The sequence below is a fragment of the Helicoverpa armigera genome, chromosome 7, assembly GCF_030705265.1.
Source record: "Helicoverpa armigera isolate CAAS_96S chromosome 7, ASM3070526v1, whole genome shotgun sequence".
In the NCBI taxonomy this organism is placed as follows: Eukaryota; Metazoa; Arthropoda; class Insecta; order Lepidoptera; family Noctuidae; genus Helicoverpa; species Helicoverpa armigera.
In genome coordinates this window covers 5,766,208-5,789,199 of record NC_087126.1, presented here as the reverse complement: position 1 = coordinate 5,789,199, position 22,992 = coordinate 5,766,208, and the positions used below count along the sequence as shown (strand labels likewise).

Below are 22,992 nucleotides of genomic sequence, written 5' to 3'. Positions count from 1 at the left end.
GTCAGATAACTAAAGTACGTAAGTAAAAAGAGTGCACTAAGGGCACGAACGTTCCAATTTCATTAAGTCCTTTCTTAATCTCTATAAGAGCAAAACTGCATTACAATGAGAAAAAAGATTTCAGTGGAAGCTCTATCTGTTATTGAAACTTCTTTTGTTCGATGCCAAACTATGGATCCGACTGAAAGTGCAGACAGCGACAAGCGCTGATAGAATTTTTTATCAGTATCGTAATATTGTTTCGAAGTAGCAGAGTGGGCAAGTGCTACTGTTTTATAGGAACCTGTTTGTAGGTATGTCTGCAAAGTTTTCTTTCTACTGATAAAATAACGTTGGTAATGAACATACATACGTACAAATGTCATATATTGATCCGAAAATGTTGCAGATTATCATGTTAGTAATCCACGTCCTACTCAGCAATTTAGCATCCCCGTTGCATCCGTACGTGCATCGCACTCATACACGAGTATTAGGGTGGCGGTACAACGTCACTGATTTACGGCCCACCAGTGGTTGCAAAACCATTACGTATTTTCCGAATAAAACTATCCGAGATTCATACTCAGCAAATTGAAACGCAAATTATTTCCGCTCCCTGCCATATCAGAAACAGATCTATCTCGTACTCTCGTATTGCACTACGTAAACAACTTTTGATTTGATTTACGAGATATCCAAAGTTCAGATAAGCGCGAACCTGTATTAATTACGAGAAGTTTCAGGTCGTCACAGTATGGTATAAATGTTAGTTGTCTGTTTTGTTTCCAGTCATCCTTTCTGCTGAAGGAACTTTTAAATAAAATACAGGCTACATTGTGCAGTTTCCATCAGGTTTTAAAGCACTTTTCCTGTATTCACATGGCGTGACTACACGAGCTGGTAAGTCTATTATAATTTTAACTTTTGTATTTTACTCCCACTGCATGTTGCAAAAGGTTTTTCCTGTGAAACATTTTTCTTCTACTATATAAATCGCGAAACATAAGTAGGCATTGTTTTGTAATCGAATGAATTTTTGATTGATAAATATTTTATTACTGAAAATAATAAATTAAATTCACTAGTCCTTATTAAATATTATTGGATTGAAAATTGTACTGAACGTAGGTACTTAAAGATGGGCCCCGATTTCACTTAACATGCCTCAGGTGAAAGGAATGTTTCAATATTAAAATCTGTATTATTTACTGTTCAAAAGGAATAAGATATCTCAATTTACTGAATTGTAAATTTCAGCACGTTTCATTTAAAATATTTTCAAGTAAACTTAATCCATTTTGATGCTTACTGCATATTAAATGTACTGAGATTTAATTTCAGGCAGAAATATGTAAAATATAAAAACAGCGTAATTTGAACTTCAGCAGATGTAGGTAATAATTTTATTAACTTTTAGCTTACAATCTTGTTTCCATACAATATGTGTGCGTTTTCGGGCGTTTATATGCAAGACCATTCATGCCACTTTGATTACGTCCTCGTAAAAGTAGTCTATATGTAAAAAAACTCCTTTACTTTATATCCCTTGTCGATAAGTCGTTAGACGAAACAGATAAATTGTAAAACAGTACAAGCGTTAAAGAAATACTGCATCGAACAATTGCACTTAAAAGCGCTAAGCACGCTCTGCTACAGGTAATAAATGGGATTAAACTTTAGCCGGATTTCGGTAAATACGACTATCTGGAGCTGGGAACACTTTGTACGTTTAAGACCGAATTGAGTACTTCAGTAATATTGATTTTACACTGACCGAAAACCGCTTTTCCCAAACAAAAGTTCGGACGGAGCCTCAAAATTCATGTTTTGATCTTCACGACGTGACATGGGTATTCTTAGTGATGCTTCTCCGAAATTCACATCAATAAGATCTGACGTTTTGTAGCCTTAAGTCTGTTAACACACGAATATTGCATGGAACGAAATATTAATAGTTTCATTTACGTGTTCCGAGTGTTTGCAATAACTGTCAACTAAGTTGAATTTATATTCGGCGCGCAAACACTTTTCTTGCTAATTTGGTGTAAAATACTGGTATTTATTTGTACATATGTGACAGCAGCTGTAAATTTTGAACACGTAAATTGTAATAGAATCCTGTGTCATGTTTGCTGTAAGTATAAATATTTTGATGGGTTCAAACTTCAAACAATCATAATTATGTTAAAAATAAATATTTCACTTGAAAATATGAAAAATATATTATGTACTCGGGTAAATTTCAAAGATTTTAGGAGAAACTTTTTACTTTGTTCTTTTTCTTGACTGCTACCTTAAGGTAAACAAAGTTAATGCTATTTATTTTAATCAAAGGCGCTTTGAAAGCTAGATGGTTCACATTTTTCGCGTGTAGCTCAAAGAGTCTTGGTAAAAAGAGGATTTGTCCAATTAACTAATAAGCATAAGTCGCTTATCACGGGTGACTAAGTTGCAGGAATATATCATACTCACTCACCCTTTACTTTTGTCACTCAGAGCGGAATAAATTAAGATGTCAGCGAAGCTTGCGGAATTTACTCGTACCTAATTACTTAATATTTTAAATTGGATTATACTTCTCGATCGACACTTCTGAGAGAACTTAACTTTAAAAGGTCATTTACCTAATATCGCGTAACGTTCAGCTGCAAAAACTTTTATATTTTGTTTAAACATTTCTTTTTTATCTGACTGCTGCCCGACATCGACCAAAAAATGAACTTGCAACAACATTTGACTTCTTAACCAATTCAAAACAAAAAATCTGCTAAAGCATTCTCGCATCATTACTCCTAGAAAAATGTTTTGTGATCGTACATAATATATTTCACGTTTCGAGTCGCCTTTAGACGTTGATTAATTACTTTATTGTACCATCTCTTGAACTCGAGCCATTTTTTAGGATTTACAAATTCATTGTAGACTTACTCGTATAATTTATCCATTACGTTTACACGCCGCTGATATGATAAAATTAATCTTCTTCCGACAATTCCTTTGTTTGACATAGCTTTCATTACTTACATTCTTCTTTTAATTTGAGTCAGTCCAAATTATTCTCACGCGAATCCGTATCATTTTCGTCTACTCAAAGCTCCTTATTTATTTCTTTTGTTTAATTTATTACAATGTTATAAAGGGAAGCAGGAATTCTTATTAAAATAAAAGTTGGGCATAGTTTATAATACGACTACATGTTTTGGGTACGAAAGTTACCTATGCCCGACTATGTAACAAAACCTTAAAAATATGGAAAAAGGTTGTCATTATTATGTGTAGTTTATACTAAAAATATGTAAAGCACTGTTCGTAAACAATTTTATCGCAGCGACCACGGCAACGTTGAACGTGTTTTTACCGCAAAGTTGTCAATGTTAGCACTATCCTTAGGTTTTTATAAACATGAGTTCAACAACAAATATAATTTTGAGTATGATTCAAAATTATATTTGTATAGTTGGACCAACAACGCTTGAAAGGTACATGAACCTATTATTTTAACACAGTTCAGTTGAATGTATCAAATATCAAACAACTTTTAATTATCAGGTTGTAAGTCAATATTTTAGCAACATCAGTTTTAATGAAAGGCACTAATTAAATATTAACTAAATTAAGCGCTTGTGTAAAATCCAATTTATCGTATTTGGTCCATTTCTATATAAACGAGGATAAAATACGTTTCGCCTTTTAATATGATCTGTGCAGAAATTAAAAGTAAATATAATTAGTTCGTTAATTTCGTATTGAAGAAGACCTGGGAAAATATGCTTAGTACATATTAAACAGTTTAATGAAAGTGCTTGTTCATCTCGTATCACGAACAATATTAATTTTAAGCTACACCGCAAAAACTTAAGTTAGCATCTACATCGTGCGGAGCGCACGTTGAATTAATAAATGTTACCGAACGTTAAACTCTTGTAAAAGACGCAAACTTTCAGAGTTAATGTAGTTTGTTAAAACTGCCAACACTTAATCTAGGTTTTCACACAATAAAAAAGTGAGCTTACAAGTTTAATTCGCCTTTTGGGTTTGCTAGAACCTCAGACAACTTCTATATAAAATAGATTCAAGGTACTTCAAAGAATACCAACTTACTTTTATGTTCTTTTCATTGTTTATTTGCTTACTCAGAAAAAGTATCTGATTCTTAAACAACCTTCATTAATTAATTCGTTCAGCAACTAAAGTGCGCTAAACAAAATAAGTGTCTGATGCATCTAAGTGTTAAATTACTTGTGAAAGGCAAAAAGTCCAATGTTGTTGCCAAGAGAATTGCGCTGAAATGGTAAGGAAGCTCATGCGAACTTGCAGATTTTAGTTTAGCAAGTTTTTGGCCGCAGTTACGTTGCAATAAGACAACTTTATGATTTACTAGTTCCTTAGCGCTTCTTTTTACCCAGCTAAATGGAGTAAGCCATATCTCTTCCGATTTTTAATGTGCTTTGTTCTAATTTCCCAAAGGGACCGTGCATTATTTGGATCTTTGCCACGTTCGAGGACACCTAAATATTACCATAATTTTCGTTTAAGTAAACAATATTTTCATTTTATTTGCTGCAGAATTTGAATTTTGAACAATTTATTCGTTTTACGACTTACCAAAAGATAGATAAACGAAAATGGTAAAATGATTTTATTACCTTAGGTACCTTCTCAAGCTTCACAACTTCACTTTTGAAATCCCTGTTTCCGTAGCTGTATCTACCTCTAAGCTGACTTCATCTTCTCCAAAGCCTAGATTCCGTGCAAAATGCAATGACAACACGGAATTTGTAAGATAATATGCAAATGTGTACCTATGCAATATGCATGCGGCCGAATGAACGCATCAATATTATTGAGGAAACAGTACCTTGGAATAATCTGAGAAACCCTGTTTGTTTACCTTAGATTACATATTCGAAAATGTTTTGTAAAAATATCGGTACCTACTAATTTATACGACGTGGTGAATAGTTTCTTCTATTTGTTTTTAAAGTAAAAAAAAAATGAAACAAAACGAGATCATTCAATTTTAATATTTTTTTCGGAAATAGACATAGAAAGGCCATTACCGATTTAAAAACAAAAGAACGAATTTACGGACAGTAACAATCATATACAACATGTAACGTAATTAACGCACACCCTCAGACACCCCAATTAGAATATTATATTATAATCATAATACATACACTGAATTTTTAATTTAACATGTATATGCATTGTTATTTACTAAATTAGTTATACCAATTCTTGGAGAACTTTTTGGTCATACTACTACGCACGCAAATATCGCGCCGCGCGCCGCTCTACTCGACACAACATAACGAAACTGCGGAAAAAGCCGACAATACACGAAGTCTTTGTACTTTGAGTTACGGTCTATTTGAATTTGTTTTGACTGTACAGGGTTAATATGACAATAATTTGCGTAGTTTTAATTATTTTTGGGATAAAAAATTACCTATATTAAAAATGATATAAATCGATTCAGTAAACGATTCTGACCAAACTAATTTCAGGATGTGCGTTAATTAAGTTACATGTTGTATATTGCAGGCGCGTTTTTGTTGAATTTGGAACATTACAGCGCTCCAGGAGTGTTGTATGAAAAAGTATGGTCATCATGCTCCGAGCCTTTTCCCAATCATGTTGGGGTCGGCTTCCAGTCTAACCAGATTCAGCTGAGTACCAGTGCTTTACAAGAAGCGACTGCCTATCTGACCTCCTCAACCCAGTAACCCGGGCAACCCGATACCCCTTGGTTAGACTGGTGTCAGACTTACTGGCTTCTGACTACCCGTAACGACTGCCAAGGATGTTCAATGTCAGCCGGGACCTACAGTTTAACGTGCCATCCGAAACACAGTCAATGGTGTCTAAGATATACCTACTTAGAAAGTACATACAAACTTAGAAAAGTTGCATTGGTACTTGCCTGACCTGGGATCGAACCCGCGCCCTCATATGTATGAAAAAGTATGGTGGGGTTATTAAATAGGTTCTCTTTGGTATAATGTTTTTCTTTTTTTCTACCTATCAAATTTTCTGATATAAATGACACACATACATACCTACCAATCGGTTGACTGGCTAGACAAATAGGTGATTTCACTGGGGACGACTCACGACCCGACCCCGACTTTCACAGCCTAATATAATTTACAAGATATTCTCTACAAAAGCACAGAATTTTACGCAGTAGATAGGTTTCCCTTTGTTCTTACAACATTATTTGTTTAGGGGCTGACCAAATTCGTTGGACCATTTAGATCTAAATAATCAAATATATGTTTTTTGTACATTGTTTGTGCATGATATATTATTTTATTTTACACAAAAAAAAATATAAAGGCTTTACCACTATAGTGATTTGACTATAATCAGTTACTGGTAAGGGCAGAGCAATAATATTTTTGGCAGAATGCCAACTGTATGTTTCGTTGAAAAACATAATTAAAAGCCGATTAGCAATATAATTTAATAAAATTATGAGAACGAGTTCGTTAATGCTGGTCAATATAGGATTTGTATGGTGGTAAGTACAATAGGGTAGTTTCCAGGGTCGAAATAATGAAATAATATTTAGTCCGCTTTTTAGATAATCAAAAAATATTGGATACGTATTTTTTCTTTTTTTAATTAAACATAAAATGACAAAGATAATACGCTTCAAAAATTAGGAGTGGGGGCCTTTTACGTCACAGTCTCCTGAAAATTGTAGCAACTTGTGACGTCACACTCAACTTTAGCACGCTATATCTTAACAAGTTCTGATCCAATTTAAAAAAGAAAAAATACGTATCGCTTAATTTTGGACAATCTACAAGACGGACTAATTGTTATTTTTTAGGAAACTACCCTATTAGACATGATCATCATGTCAGAAACCAGACCACTCAGAATGAAATAAGTAATGTAGTACGTTCTTATTAGTTCCCTCAAATCGAACTTAAATACTTAACTAAGACTGATCCTGAAGTTCCAAATAAATCTAAGTTAGGTTTTTGCAGAATAAAGAGCTTTGACTTTGCTTAAATGAAATGGGACCTAAGTAGCAATATTAAAAAAGTTTATAAATATAGCTTAATCTAGTTTTAGCAATAAATTGAGAATAATCATTTGAGAAAGGTGTCTAGTAGCCAAGTTTATATAAACTTCACACGATACAGCATTAACTAAGGTATTGTTAACGCCGTGTTATATTAAATTTTGTAAGCAAGCGGCGGATTTGCCTCCCCGCTATGTTCATAAATTATTCCAAGTTTCTAGTAGCACAGGATATTGGGAAACTTGCGAATTTAAGGTCTTATAATGCACGGACTGTGAAAGGATTTATGTTGATTTTTTTACCTAAAACAATATCGAAACTAAGCAGAAAAATCATACCCGAAAATACTGCATAAAAATAAAAAAAATATTTGTCATAAGTGTTCTTGTTTCGTAATTGAGTGCCAATCAGGCCTTTGCAACTATTCAACAATGCAAAAGGATGCTTCAAAATATTTGTACATCGCTTAGCCTGTCATCGGAATAATTAAATATCACGACGAATCTCGGAATAAATACTAACGTATGTATTAGTAAAAGCTTCTAATAGGCATGTAACTTAAGTATGGGCTTTTAGCAGAAGGAATTCGTGCCCAAGCTGGATTTCGAGGAGACAACATGATGGATGATGTTTACCACGATTTGGTTGGAGAACTTCTAGTTGATCACACAATTGGGCGGCTAATTAAGCTTTACATCTCATTTACAAAGTCTAGACATGTTATTTGAGAGCAGTAAAATCATATTCTGCAACTTGAATATTTAAATAACATTATTTTGTTTATTTGCTTTTAAGTTCTCTGATGAAATGGAAAATGTTTCTTATTTACTGAAAGAAAAATAAAAAGAAAAAAGTAAATTGGAATAACATGTTGAAATTCTTGACAACTTTTATATTAGCAGCATCAGCAAAAACTCGTAAATGCAATCTATAATGAAAAGTAGTCAGTGTGACACCTATTAGGTAGGAATCACAGTAAGTAGTTATGTTTGGCGCATGTTACCGACTATACCTAACTTCAACCGGCTAGAAGAAGGACTACAACTGTCGAACGAACAAATCGGCAATTCTGAAGCTATTATTTACAGATCGAAGATCAAAATATACCCCACTTAACTTACACACTTCTAATACTCGCTTAAACATTATATTGGTGTGAGTTACGAGATATTTTCGCCATAAGGAAATGATAAATGGGCTGGATCGTTCCCGTGGAGGGCGTGACCACTATAAATCATTATGGTATAATAAAAGGAGGCCCACATATGTCTCTCTGTCCGCGTTCTGTTTCATGAGAAAATATAGTCTGCTGTGGTTGTGAGACCAATGAATGTAAGCTTGTGTTACCTAATCGAGAGATTTATTGACAAGTCACTCAATGAATGCATAATTTTAAAACATATGACTTACCTATGTAGGTAGGTAAGTCTATGTAGACAATCCAAGACTAGTTCTCAAGACTATGTAGTCCTGAGAACTATGGACGTGTTGTAATTTGATCATCATAGGTATTTAATCATCATCATATCTAGATATTTTGATCTACTTGACAATCATCAATTTAAAACTAGTGAAATAGAAAAAATGCCACTGATGTTTTGCAGTCACTAAAGAGACGTCAGAAACTATTTTCTTGATCTTACATCTTTCTTGATCTTACATCTTGAACGATCAGGCATGCAAAAACGTAGGTATCAGAAAAACCAATTGATTTGATGGGCTTATAATAAAAATGGATTAACATAGCGTAATCGTTTATCACGCCTGAATACCTTCTGTTTTAATATTTCAGGCGATGATTAATGTTAATTATTCGTTCTAAAGTTAAATTGTTTTTGTAGGTAGCGTCAGATACAATAATGGAAGGCTTAGAAGGAGGCAAACTAAACAGCGTGGATTTCATCCAAATCTGCAAAATTGTTCGAAAGATTAATTTCGGAACGAATATAATAAGGTCAGTAAATAGTCAGAGATCCTCCTTCGTTAAACTAAGCAAAAGCCACGTTATAGGCTATCATCACTTAGCTATCCAACCGCTTTCACGATATCATTCGATTAAAATAAAGAAAGAAAACAAAGATGTTCTTAATTTGGTGGGACAAGACACTGATTCAGGACGACCTCGATGGCGCAATGGTCGCCATGCCGGACTGCCGACCTTGAGGTCCCGGGTTCGATTCCCGGTTGGGTCGACAATTGTGTGATGAGCATGCTTGTTGGCCGTGGTCTAGGTGTTTCAATATGTATTTATATATATGTATATATGTAGCTATATGTAGTTTATCAGTTGTGTTAGCACCCATAACACAAGTTAATTAATAACTTACCATGGGGCAAACCGACCGTGTGTGAAAAAGTATCCCGACATTATTATATTATATATATTATATTATATATCCTTTTATTTATACCCGGAAAACATGGCGCCTCGATGTCGATTGAACTCAATACCTATTTACACAAATGACTGCCCTGCAATCATAAAACCTACTAATGACATTTCAATGACCACAACAAATGGATTATTTATTCAGGAACCCTTCCCAAATTAAACAATACAAAGTTTACCGTTTCCTAAAAATATACACGGATATAAGGGCAAGGAATATTTTCTATAGGGGATAGCGAATTGTTTGCTTTTTACAAGAATTTACAAGAGACAAACCTCCATAAATACCACACAATTTGCCTATCCTACTTAAAACCTTTTAAACTTATTTATAGGTATGTGTAACAGAACGTTCCTTCCTAATTACATTAACATAAACATATTTTGAACAACACAATGAAACTGTGTAGATTCTAAGAAGGTTAAATTGCGCGCTTATATCACACTTACAGTAGGTCATAAATAAACATACAATCTTCCTTTCTTCCTTCCTTAGCAGGGTTGTATAACCACGTTATTAACTTTGATTTTCTTTACAGGCACAAACAAACATATTTGGCCGCACAGTTTCAAAAAGTAATCAGAAACAAGAAGAGAGAATTTAATAACCTCAATTTGGTGTGCAAAGCGCTGTTTGCACCGCGCAAACGTTAATGCTTGTTGGTAGAAACTGTAAATTGTCTTGAAGAATGTTCCTCTAGCGTGGTTCTAATTCGAAAACAGTTGTGAGCTTAGCCGCAACGATCTCTAAGTTGATACAAACATCCCACGAGATTCAGCTCTGAAATATTTAGTACATCGAAAGCCCATTATGAAGAGTTTCGATTTTCTCATTTCATTGAAGAAATACGATACAAATGAAGAGATTTGTATTGATCCAGTATTAATAATCAGCCTTTTATCAATGTTTCTAAAAAGATTTTGATTGCCATTGAACAAACTTGTACCGTCTTACTTACCTTCAAGGTAGCTATAATGAAGTTTGGTAAAACTTAAACTAGTCCTAGTTAACGTAAGCTAATAATAGTAAGTTTGTATGTATAAGAAATTAACTTTGGTAGAAATAATACGTAGTTTCAGCCATAATGGGCGTCCTTGCTTTTAGAGAAGAGAAATGTAATTTCCTTCAGACACTTTAAAATTATTATTATTTCATTTTACATAGGTAGCTTTCGCCTAACATTTTCAGTGTTAAAATGAAACATGTTTTAAGTTCATTAGCTTATCTAACCTCGTTTGTGTCAAGAGGTATAACAATTTATTACGTTTACACATTTGTAAGTTAAATTTTACGTAACGCGAAGCCCTATGGACCATCTGGTTTCCTAGCAAAGCAATGAAATATCTATTGTTATCGTTATTGCCTTGGAAAAAGGTATGACTGATGTCTTGTAATGAATTCAGTCGTCGAGGACGTCAGGGCAGGGCAGTAAGTAGATGGCCTGGTTCATGTAATACAACAGTGATTAATTGTTTGTTTGCTTACCATAGTTCTGTTTTATATCTAACACTGTAAAAAATCTTATTATTTCGAAAGCTAAACAATGTGTGATTATGTTTTTGGTCAACTTTGGCACACAAAACATGCCAATGAGTTTTGTGAGCGTTCTGATAGAATTTCTGATTTATGGCATGAAAACTGATTTCATCGGGGCAAACGAAAGGTTTTAGTTGTAACTTAACTATGCTTTGAATGTGCCACCATCCTAGTCTGTTCGGAGATCGTCTTATGTCAAAAGATATCCAGTGTATTAATGACATAATGAGAACAAGTCATGATGATTGAAAATGCCTCTCATAATTTATAATATCTGTAAAGAAGTTGTAAAAAGGGTAATAAGCAGTAGGTACCTATAGGTAATAAGTTGGCCAAAATAGATTAATCATTTTCAGTGGCTGTATAGTGAATGTTCAATAAAAAATGCCTTTTGAATTTAAAATACTTATGTAGATTTTTTCTTTTCACAAACTAATTCAGTTTTTCACAAAGCATTTCTGTTTCACATTATTCAAACTGGGAAAGCTGAACTGGTTCATGCCTTTCAAAAGGTTAACTTTTGTCACTATAAATGCTAGTTGTAAGTTCAGTACGAACAAAATAAACATGGCATATTTTTTGTTACATTGATTCACCCGAGTGCACTAGTTGCACTTTATCATAAACTTGGACTGGTCGATTGAGTGAAAAAATAGTTCCATATTGATTAAGAACCGTGCGTATTTAAAAATATAAGTAATATGTACACAAATAAATTTCGTAAATTGTGATAAGATTAAAAAGTTTCCACACAATACTACGATTCAAAACATTCCCAAATGAAGCATTCATTAGGTTTTTCCGAATAGTTTTCAGGAAGTCATAATCTTGCTGTCTCGTCCATACTGAATAACGTTTTTTCAATGTCGTAGTCGTAATTCTCATCTCTTCATTGCAAAGAACATTGTTGATTAAAATGTCAGATAAATAATGCCCTTGTGGTAAGTTAAAAATGGTAGCATTATTAATTTTCCAAGAATAGGTGAAATATTATTAGGCTGGCATTTATAATGTGTGTCCTCAGATGTCCTCTCTTAGATACATCTAAAATTAACATTCTAATTTAATTATAGCGCACTTTACCAAAAGGTGAAAAAGGACCTTTATTTCTGTTTACCAGCGTCACTCACTATAATACCTAAGTATGTATAATGTTATACAAGGTATTATTATTGTCATATAAGTTTGTTCCAGTAGTACCTAGTAGAAAGAATAGTTTATCCTTTGGTACTTCTACTTACTGATAGGTACTTTGGAGAATAATCGTTTTTTTACATAGTAGGTACCTAATACAAAAAAATTAACGTTAAAGTTAAGTTACCTAATTTACGACTTTATTTACCTACCTGGACATTTCAGAAAATAATAGATTCAAGGCACTGAGAGCTTTGATTTCGGATAGATCGCTATTTGTTACTGCTTAGAACACTTCGAACAAAAATTTTGGCTTTTGAACATTTCATTTCAAGTAGAAGAATGAAAAAAATAAGTACAAAGTCAGATCGCCGTCACTCAAACAAAACTTGTTTCGTACAGGGATCATAATAAAACTTCAAAAGAAAGAATGTGAAAGGTCGGAATTCTCTTTCGAACAGTTTCAGGAGTAATGCGAAATGTTTGATACGTTCAACAGAAAATATCAAAGAATTTCAGTTAATTAATATAAATTTCGTCGTTTAATAAAATAGCTAAGGGTCATTGGACATGGCTAATTAATTAGGTTCATTTTATTTAAATTGGTCTCGGTGTGAATATAAATAGGTGCCTAGTAATGTGACAAAGCTATTTAAATGATGTGGTTATTGCTGGATTGTAGCGGATAATGCCTACAAACGGGATTTGCATCGAGCCAGCGGGCCGCAACCTCAGTCGTTGTGTGCAGGAAATGCAAGCATTAATCACAGCTCACACTGAAATTACGCTCAGTGCTTTGCAACAAACAGAACAAAGCAGACAGAATCGTCAAAAAAGTTTATTTTTTTACGATGTTTGTGTGTAGAAAATAACTAGTACAATTTTCACTGTAGATTTTTAGAAATTAAAATGAACTAAACACTTTTTTTATTCATCTTGCTCTATTATAGCATTTTACGCTACGTGCTCAATCGAATGGTCCAATGTCCATGAAAATCAAAAAAGGTTTTGATTTGTTAAAAGACTTAATGGTTTTCCCTAAACGGATTTGTGGATTAAGTGCTTATAGAAAACTGGTAACCTTAGAAATACGGTCGGCATCATTATGGTATAAAAGGGCATTTATTTGATGTAGATTTAACAAAAGTACCTAAATAGTATACCTACCAATATTAAGTGACTACGGTACCAAATCTGAAAAGTATCCTTGTAAACTGAAAATTGAAAAGCTAGTTTGGCACGTCAAATACCGAAGAATCAGGAAAAAATCCCAAAGAAAATTCTGTTTCCGTTTAAGTGTTGGTATAGTAGTATAAAACAATACTTACCTAATTAAATTGTCACATAAAACATAAGAATTCGTTATTTAAAGATATGAAACTGGTAACAAAATGCAAGAGACTTTATGAAATCTTTCCTATGTTATGAGGCTATTTCTCACAGCTGGCTGTTATTAAGAACTACACACTGTGAAATGAATTGCAGCTGCTAAGAATAAAATGTTCTTCTTTCAACTACAAATGTGGTTCAATGTGTAGGTACAAAGATGATAGTTAGGTGCACCTGTTTATATTGTACCACTTAGTATAAAAGGTTACTTCAACATGTAAGTAGGTACTTGCAGTTATTAAAGTAAGAAACACAGAAGCCAACTATGCGCATGATTTACAATAAGTATCTATTGTTTTACACTTTCTATAAAATAATATGATATGCCAGTTACTTTTGCCGTCACCCTTCGATATCACTTGAACAAAAACCTTTATAGCACATCAACATTACTGAAAACTTCTTTTCTTTATCATATTAGGTAAACAAACGCATGTTTTGTAGAAAAAAAAACTGATTTCCAATTCTTCTTTATGAACTATCAATAGATAAGACCCTTCTACTAACCTTCAAAGGTGTAAAGTATCCTCCTGGGAGCCGCGAACACTCAAAATCTCGCACCGACATTGTCTTAAAGGGTAACTTGGTAAAGTTTCGGGTCGAGAGACACCTATGAATTCCAATGCCCGTCGAAATTTGAGTACTTTGATAGTCTACGTGACACGTAAGTACTACCCTGTGATAGGTATGTAGGTACTAAGGCAAAATAAAGTCAGCAATCCACCATTTATTTATTACAATATACCTACTTTTGAAAAAATTGATACAGGTTCATACAGGCAGAAACAGCACTACATTATATTTAAAGAGTTTTTACAATTCAAGTCTCTACAAGATGCGGAACAAAATAATATATGTACCAACAAAACAATTCATAAAGTCTAACTTAAAACTACGCCAAAGGCAATTTCAATGCAGTCATACTAAAAGCCTCTGTACTGTGCCAAAACAACAAGATGCACATAAAATATAGTCCTAGTTACGCCCAATCCCAATGCAATCCCAACGAACATTAGTATGCATTCGACACTACGACCATCTGCCCCTAGCTACACGCAGACATCTGTAATATTAACCCTGATAATAAAATCGATATACTCACAGCAGTGAATTGTAAAGCGAAGTGCACTTCTTAAGGTGAAAGATCCCTTCATTATACATAGAGAGGATGGTATTGCCAGGCCCATACTGACAAAGCCAGTTTCATTCTGTAGCTCGTATTGTTTTAAAGTTACGATTAAACATAATTATACTTACAATAAATAACTTAGATACCTACAGTCTGACAGACATAGACAAAGATACCTATATAGATACGTATTAAAGATTCGAGAAAATGGCAACACAGGAAAGCCTGCAGGTTTCCGCGCAATTTACTTCTCCACTGACATGTGAAGTTGCTTTAAATTTATGATCTTACGTTGAATATTGAAGCTAACATTTATGCAAATGGAAATTAATTTTAGAAATATTAATTGCTACACAAACTACTTACGTATGATAATACTTATGATAATACTGACTTGGAGAGAAAACATGGTTGCTAAGAAATTTTTTACATTAGCTACGCTGTTAGAAGAATGGTTTTTGCCTTACACAGCCAATTTTGTTAAAAACAAGTCCTGTTTTACCAGTGAGCTTCTACTGATTAAACTTGTCGTCTTAAATTAACTGTCTCGTGTTGTGATATTTTCTCAAAATGAACGAGAAACTTAAGCATAGAGGTGCCGTACCTACTTGCATGTTCGCTGTAATGAAATGGAGTGCTTTGCTTAAACGAGATAAGAGCTCGTGTAAACTATTTCACTTTTTCTTACTAATTTCATAAAATATCTCGCTCATATTAATTTGTTTCGTGATTTTTTTCTCCTCTAGGTATATAGGTAACTTCAGATAAAGTACATAATTTATAAAAAAAAATGAAAATCAGTCTCACGAAATAAAAATACAAAAATATCTTACTTAAATTTTTAATCTAATCATCTGTCTTGAGCACTAATTCAACGAAAACATGGTACATACCTACATAATTAATTTAGATAATTAAAATCTTAAGTATTTAGTATTGTATCAAAGGCAATTCATCAAGCGAATGTCTCTAGCAAGTGATGCCACAGAATAGGTTATTTGATTGATAGCGCTAATTACTTCACACTACGTCACAGTAATAATTTAAATCAAAATACAGAGCAATTTAACTAATGAACCCAAAAATATATTCAATACACTTAATTTCAGTCAGACCTATCGTTTTTGAGTACATATTTCCATTCATCCATGCATGAACCCAGCAGACAAATAATTTATCAAGGTAAAGATGAAAGCATAACAAACTGGTAACGAGAGTACATAATATCTACTCAAGTGTTACAATGCCAATATTATAATAGTACCAATTTAGAAATCTAATTGAACACAATCGAGAACAATGTTCAGATTTAGTAACAGAACAAATGAATGAAGAGATACAATGGATGGTAGGTGTGTATAACATTATGTGAAGTATTATTATACATACATACGAGGCGTAAGTGGTCGAGTCTCCTCAAGCCAGTTGTTAAGGACCGTCCGTACGATTGTCAACGAGGCTTCAAGTCTGTCGACGAGACTCGACCTAACTACGATTTGTTTAGGCTCTATTATTTAAAATCTTAATCAAAACAACGTTAAAAACATTCTTCCTAAATTTTAGCACATAATTTGTACGATATTTTGGTTAAAACTAATAATATTTGGTAACAATTCCGTCAAAACAAAAGCTAAGCGTTACATTGAAACTTTTCTATTTCAGTCCTAATAACTTTTTGAAAGCTTTTCTAAATTCGATATTGAAAATGGTATAAATTAATGGATTTACTGTTGAGTTGGCATACCCTAACCACGTGATTACGTTAATGAGCCTTAGACTAGGACAACAAGATGAGCAAAAGGGTAATATTAAATACATTAGGAAAAATGGAAGCCAACAGACAACAAATACACCCATAATAATCCCGAGAGTCCTCGCAGCACGGCGCTCCTTAGACAGGGAGATCTTTTGCTTTTGTTCAATGAACTGATTTACTACGTCGCCGCTTTTATTGACACTTGCCAACAATGGTTTCTCCTGCTTCTTATTCTTGTGGCTCATTTTCTTCAAAGAACCAACTACTTTCGTTTTATAACTTCCACAACTACCTGGTGAAACGTCTGCTTGCATCTGGTTCATATTCGATTCAATCGTTTGACGCGCAACTGGATCATTCAGTAACAGAAAAGGTACAAAGAAGTTTTTCTTTATATCTATAAACGCTTTTCTCTGACATCTTTTAATACTCGCTCCACTGTCGGATTCATTGTCTGAATCGTCTCTATTTTCTTGGCTTTCTTCTTGACTTTGTATTACCAACACTGGATTTTTGTTTTGAATGCGCGTTACTAGTACACGTTTTCTTAATCTTTTTCTTGCAGCTATGTATATTTTGATATACACTATTGTCATAATAAGAAGAGGAATAAAGAATGATCCGAGCGATGAATACACAACATAACCGGGTTCTGAGGTCAACTGGCAAGGAGTATCTGCGGTAAACTCATTTGGCCAATCATTCCAACCCAAAATAGGTGGTGAACTTATTAACAAAGACAGGATCCATACTCCAATTATTTGGTACACTACTCTTTCCAATGTCCTCTTATTAGCGTAATTAATTGGATCTGTTATTGCCCAGTATCTGTCGAGAGCTATAGCACACAAGTTCAGGATCGACGAAGTGCACGACATTATATCACAAGTTAGCCACATTTTACACAATTGTTTACCCCACAACCATCGTCCTAATGTCATGTACGCAACATTTAACGGCATCACTAACACTGCCACTGCTAAATCGGCTGCTGCTAACGACACAATAAAAAAGTTTTGCACTATTCTCAAGGGTTTATATGTGAAAACTCCAAGTATTACCAGGATGTTTCCAAAAACAGTTCCAGCGATAACTATGAACAACATCACTATTGTAGTTAATGCTTCCCATTCTGGAACGGCTATTTCAAAGCCAAAACTTGAGTTGTAGAGAAGGTTAGTCGAATAACATTCTGTTCCCAACGACGAATTGTATAAGGAATCATTATTGTTGAATGATGAAACATTATAGACGTAATAATAGTCTACATTAATCAAAATGTCATTCATGGCGCTAAAATATAATGATTCTCTAAAATATGCGCAAAAGTATCTTTAATTAATTTTCCATCCTTGTCACTCGGGAAGCGAAAACATAGTAGACCCTCGTTTTTCATTTATTACACAAAAGTTGATTGTTCTCCTGTGCCGTTAATTAATTAAAGAATCAAATGGATACATTTTTACTATTCACTTTGGTATTTTGAAATACAATAGCTGCGGAATCGAATAATTCTTTGCAGCCAAACGGTTCGTACGAGACTGGAGGCCTACGGGACTTTAAAAGTCGACCCACATAGCGGAGATACTTGTAAATAATCTACATGCATAGTTAACCGTATATCTAACTTGTGTTCTCACGACAAAGATACAAAGATCTTTGTATATAGCCATGTCAGTGTCGTGGACGCCTGGGGCAGTGTGAGAGCTTTCAGTCTATTTTTATACGACTACCTATCTAGAGCACCTTTCGTGGGATTACAGATGACCTGTAGATAGGTATAAGTATGTGGATATTATTTCTGTTCAAATTCTAGTGCAGCTATCTAATGTGAGAGTTAGATTGGGTATAAATATTTTATTGTTTCGAGTATCTACGTTTCATGTAGGTACAAACTTAAGCGATTTTTTTTGGAAACAGAACGTAACAAGGAAAAACATTGAAATTCCGAAAAGTCGTGTTTGTTTTTTATCTATCCACCTACAACAGTTTTTACAGTTACAGGGAACTATTCTACAAAATAAAATTCCTGAAAATATTTGATATTTTTTTTAGATAAGAAGGCTCGCGGCCGGTCTTGGCCCGCTTTATTAGCAAAGATACCTTGTCGTGGTACTCGTGTCATTGAACCTAATCCAACCTAACTTCTAATTGAATAATCAGTTTCGCAAGACGGTCCTTCCATGTTTATAAGGTAAGGTATATACGAAACTCCCCGGTTAGAATGGAAACTAACCTCAATTTGGGTTGTTAACAAAGTGCTTAGTTGGGTAGGGCTCGGCAGAACTAAAAATTAAATCATTTTAGGTTACCAATACCTATTCCTATATGGTAGGTAAGCGGAGGTATCTTAGTAAATACCTCAAGTACCTACTCTCTTGTGTAGGTAACACTTAAGGGGACTTATGTACCTACATAGTTACATTTTTTACACCCTTATGAATGACCCCTAACTAACTACCGCTCTTTTATGTACGTACTTCGTTATGTAGTCCCTTATCTAATCCATAAGGTACCGACTACCACTATGTACTCAATTAGGTACTACCTTACCTTAATTAATATGAATTTCCAACCTTTGGTATCGGATAGATATAACATAAAAAAGTAATAATAAAACGATTTTTTACGTTTCCAAACAAAATACCTCTGCTGAAAAAAACAGTCAACGCACGCCATCTACAGCTTTCTTTATTAGATGAATAGACCGGAGGGCAAGCTAAGTATCATTAATTGTGAACGGTAGAGGTCACTAGTCAGAACTCTTATGTATCGCTTTTATTAAAAAATCCTTCAAAAATTTGTTTTAAGTACTCTTTAAAATATTTTTGATAAATGATAACTCATCATTTTAATAAGAAAACAAAAAGTTATATCTCAAATTTTTAGGCTGCTTGGAAAGGAGTGGATATTAAGACTGTCAAAAAAGTTTAGCAACAAGTGGCGCTTGTGTGCTATGCTGTTGCTGTTGCCGTTAGAGAGAAAGAGAAGTCCGATCCGATTATTTTGATTCTCATGTGACAAGATTTTTTCTGTTTGCAGTTCTACACCTTTTGCGCTAGCTGTCAAAATATTTAGCGGAGACGAAACGCGACAAACACAGTTTAGTAAAATATCGCGTCTAATATTGCGCTTGCAAAACATAATAATCAGCAAGAGTAATATACAAAGTGTCTCCTGTTTACTTAGGTGTATTGTTCAAATGATAAGTGCAACATAATGGGGTGTTTATCGTGGATCCGAGGTATGACGTCCAATCTTACTGACTGTTTTACTCAGATATTGGATATTTTCAGTGTTTTAATTAGCTTAACGATCACTTTAATTACATTTTCACGATGTGTCTGTACGTGAGTTCTTTGTTGCAACGTTTTTCTATAACTGTGATGGACCGTGCGTATGACCTTTTCCTTGAGTTAATGTTATTAAAACGCTGCGTACGTATTTGCATTACGACATGGTATCAATTACATAGGCAACATATTTGGCTAGAAAATGACTACCTAAGTTAATAGCAGCCAGTCGACCTCCCTCGAAGATACGCCTCCCCTAAGGTGTGAACCTATTTATAGCTCAATCATGATTGACTTTTACTGGAAGCAGACACTATACATCATATACTTACCAATTTTATTACTATGTTGATGCTATAATTTTGCCATAAAACATTAAAGAGCACTAATAAGTACACTATTATTATCCACACCTTATCTTTACCAAAAACCCAATTTTACATATAACTCCATACATTTTCCTTATGTTTAATGTAGCTAATAGCTTTTATATACTGATAGGACTAACACAATTAAAATGTATGATTACAGGGTTCAAAATGCCTTTTCCTTTTAAAGATAAGGAATTGAACAAAATAGCAGCACTGTTCAATGTGTCCACATTTCTCCTGACTTGTGCTGCTCTGGTTCAGCCCAGTTGGTTCAGGATCAAAGGCCTGCACTGTACACAGAGCCTGTCTTTAGCACAATTCTTCTCATTTGATAATGATGATGATGACGATAGTCGCCAGAGTATTGAGTATGATCCTAGATCTGATTATAATGGTAAGTTTGTTGAAATAGTACTTTTAAACCTACCTATATTCCATACCACAAATAGATTCCATTTCATAAGACCCATTTGCCCATGTTTTAAGAAGAAAACTGATATGTATGTTGTCTCTAAACTTGTGCATAACTTAAACAAACTCCCAAGTCTGCTGAGGCAACAAAAGAATTTATCCTACGTCACTGGGGTCACCTAGAATTCATGCAAATGTTACTGGTTTTCCTTTTTAGAAATATTTTGCTCATAACCATGTAAATTCATGTTTCCTCTTAAGCTTGACTGATAAAGAATTGTATTTATACATATATATTTAACAATGTTTTGCAGGTTTACCTCCATGCACAACACCAGAGACTATAACACTTATGAGAGTTCTAATATTACTATGCTTTATGGTGCTACTGTGCTCATGTATTGGTACCCTGATCAACCTCACAAGCCTCAACAGTAGAGCCATCAAGATGTTGAGAAGGAATGCCATTCCAAGCATAATGTGTGTATTTTGGGTCATAGCTATTGTCGGAGTATGTTACTACACAACTGTTGTGCTTGGAAATGCAAACAACAGTGATCCAAATACAATACAAGTGGATTATGAGTATGGATTCTATACTATTACAGGAGCTGGTGAGTTGCATACCTTAAACATTGTTGCAAAACTAAACAATCAATTGATTACTAAATAGCAACCTTTTAATTCTAAGTCTATGGCTACTCATATCAATGAATAATAATAATAGTTCATTCAAATGTAGTCTTTAGAACAAATTCCTTATTATATTTAGTGTAAGTTGAGTTGCTACAAAAAAATGATAAGGCCATGGATTTCCTATATGACAAGGTTGGCCAGTTGTTGAGTTTTCCTGTTCAATAATTCTTTACAATCTGTGACTTAAGTAACTTACAAATTAATGTTAACACAAATGTTTATTTTTCTGTTTATAAAATAGTTAATTACTTTAGTCAGGGAATTTAAGTATTTCATTTTAATCACTACTGAATTTATTTAACTGCATATTTAAATTTCAATGTTACAGGTGCACTGGCCTTGTTAGCATCTGCTGCCAACCTTTGGGGTGCTCCTTTATCCAGTGACGAAGATGTTCAAAGGCGAAATTTAATGGAAGACTGGGATGGATATGAGGCACACAGTGTAGGCCCCACGCCTGCCGTGCCCACTCTGCCGCCGTACACGCCGAGTGCCGACTATGTGCCCACCATACACCCACCGTACGCACCACCAGTACTTGGAACACAACAATATTTCCCATTTGATGACCTGTCTGTTCTTCCACCGCCTCCCCCTTATTCTCCTTGATTTCCCTAAACTTATCCAGTTCCCTTCTCGAATCACCCAAATATTGATGTATTTTTAGTTTGTAATCTACAGTATTTATTATTTTAATTATATCGGCATAATAAGTCCAATGCTGAAGGTAAGTTAAGGCTTGTGAGATGTTTGGAGCCTCTATGGAGCTACTGAAGAAGTTTTTGCTAAATAAAATTGAGATCTACAAATTGCTGAATGTCAAACATATTGATGTTTAGTTATAATACGCACATGACGTAATGCTACTAATATTTTTGAACAAAATTTGTTGCAAATATATTTCGCAAAAACTCGTGCTAGCCAAACTTCTAATGAAAGTATGATGGAAGGAAGTAATCTCAGCTGTTATGGATAAAAAAATATTTAATGGATTTCTGACTTACAAATCCAAAGTTGGTAATATACGTTTTTTACTTTAATTGTGATGAATGTTTCTTTATGTTAAATTTATGCATAGGTAACCTTAATTATATCTACTCTAAAACGCCTAAAATCTAAATGGAATTTTGGTTTATGTATGTATATATTGTGGTTGTGAGTTAATTAATGACTACTGTTCACTTCTACATGTGATTTGCCATTTTAGTGCCTATTCATGTCGTATTTCTCGAAATGCTTTAAGATAAAATAATAAAAGTTCTGTTTATTATTTATAGCCTAATTAGGTGGTATAATTTTGTAGATTAAGGGCTGATTAACACTAATTGTAACGATTGTATATTTATGAAATGTACCCAATCATTGATTCAGTCTGTCCACTGTTCCAAAAATGATCATACGACTGGATTTACCTGGTACGTTTGTATGTTATCCCGTTACAATAACAGACTATGTGAATGACTATGAAATGCCAAATGTATTTATATCTCCAAACGTTTACCTGTTTCGTGTTTACGACTTTATCTTATCATTACTAATACTTTAACAAATAGATTATCTTTGAAACACTAATTGCACATGCTTTAATTTCGATAATGGGACACTATCAAAACATTATTCCCCATGTCATTAAGTTACTCTGTATTGGTCTCATATTGAAATGATAAAAGGGTCATTTTGTTACTACATGTGTATAACTCTTACCTACTTATGATTTGATGACCACTTCCAATATGAAATTAAAGCAATCCATCACTTAATGCCTTTAATGTTATAGAATGGTATGATGCCATTGTAATTTAGTAAATATTGTTAAATTAGATGATAAATATTACTAATACTTATTTTTGCATTACAATTAATATG

At 33.9% G+C, this 22,992-nt stretch overlaps 2 protein-coding genes across 2 annotated transcripts; one reads left to right on the top strand and one right to left on the bottom strand.

Annotated features, from left to right (window-relative positions):
* Positions 1-15,868: 15,868 nt before the first annotated feature.
* Positions 15,869-17,866, bottom strand: LOC110370301 (tyramine/octopamine receptor). The gene has a single exon (XM_021326048.3). The coding sequence runs from the start codon at positions 17,642-17,644 to the stop codon at positions 16,253-16,255; it is 1,392 nt and encodes a 463-aa protein (XP_021181723.3). The 5' UTR covers positions 17,645-17,866; the 3' UTR covers positions 15,869-16,252.
* Positions 17,867-19,377: 1,511 nt separating this feature from the next.
* LOC110370254 (transmembrane protein 127) lies at positions 19,378-22,000 on the top strand. Its single transcript, XM_021325996.3, has 4 exons — positions 19,378-19,599; positions 20,180-20,413; positions 20,745-21,044; positions 21,455-22,000. The coding sequence occupies exons 1-4, from the start codon at positions 19,575-19,577 to the stop codon at positions 21,733-21,735; spliced, it is 840 nt and encodes a 279-aa protein (XP_021181671.1). The 5' UTR covers positions 19,378-19,574; the 3' UTR covers positions 21,736-22,000.
* The last annotated feature ends 992 nt before the right edge of the window (positions 22,001-22,992 follow it).

Coding starts and splice junctions, on each gene's coding strand:
- LOC110370301 (XM_021326048.3), bottom strand. CDS start 17,644: ATGAATGACATTTTGATTAATGTAGACTATTATTACGTCTATAATGTT.
- LOC110370254 (XM_021325996.3), top strand. CDS start 19,575: ATGGGGTGTTTATCGTGGATCCGAG. Junction 19,600..20,179: donor GTGTTTATCGTGGATCCGAG/GTATGACGTCCA, acceptor GTATGATTACAG/GGTTCAAAATGCCTTTTCCT. Junction 21,045..21,454: donor CTATACTATTACAGGAGCTG/GTGAGTTGCATA, acceptor TCAATGTTACAG/GTGCACTGGCCTTGTTAGCA.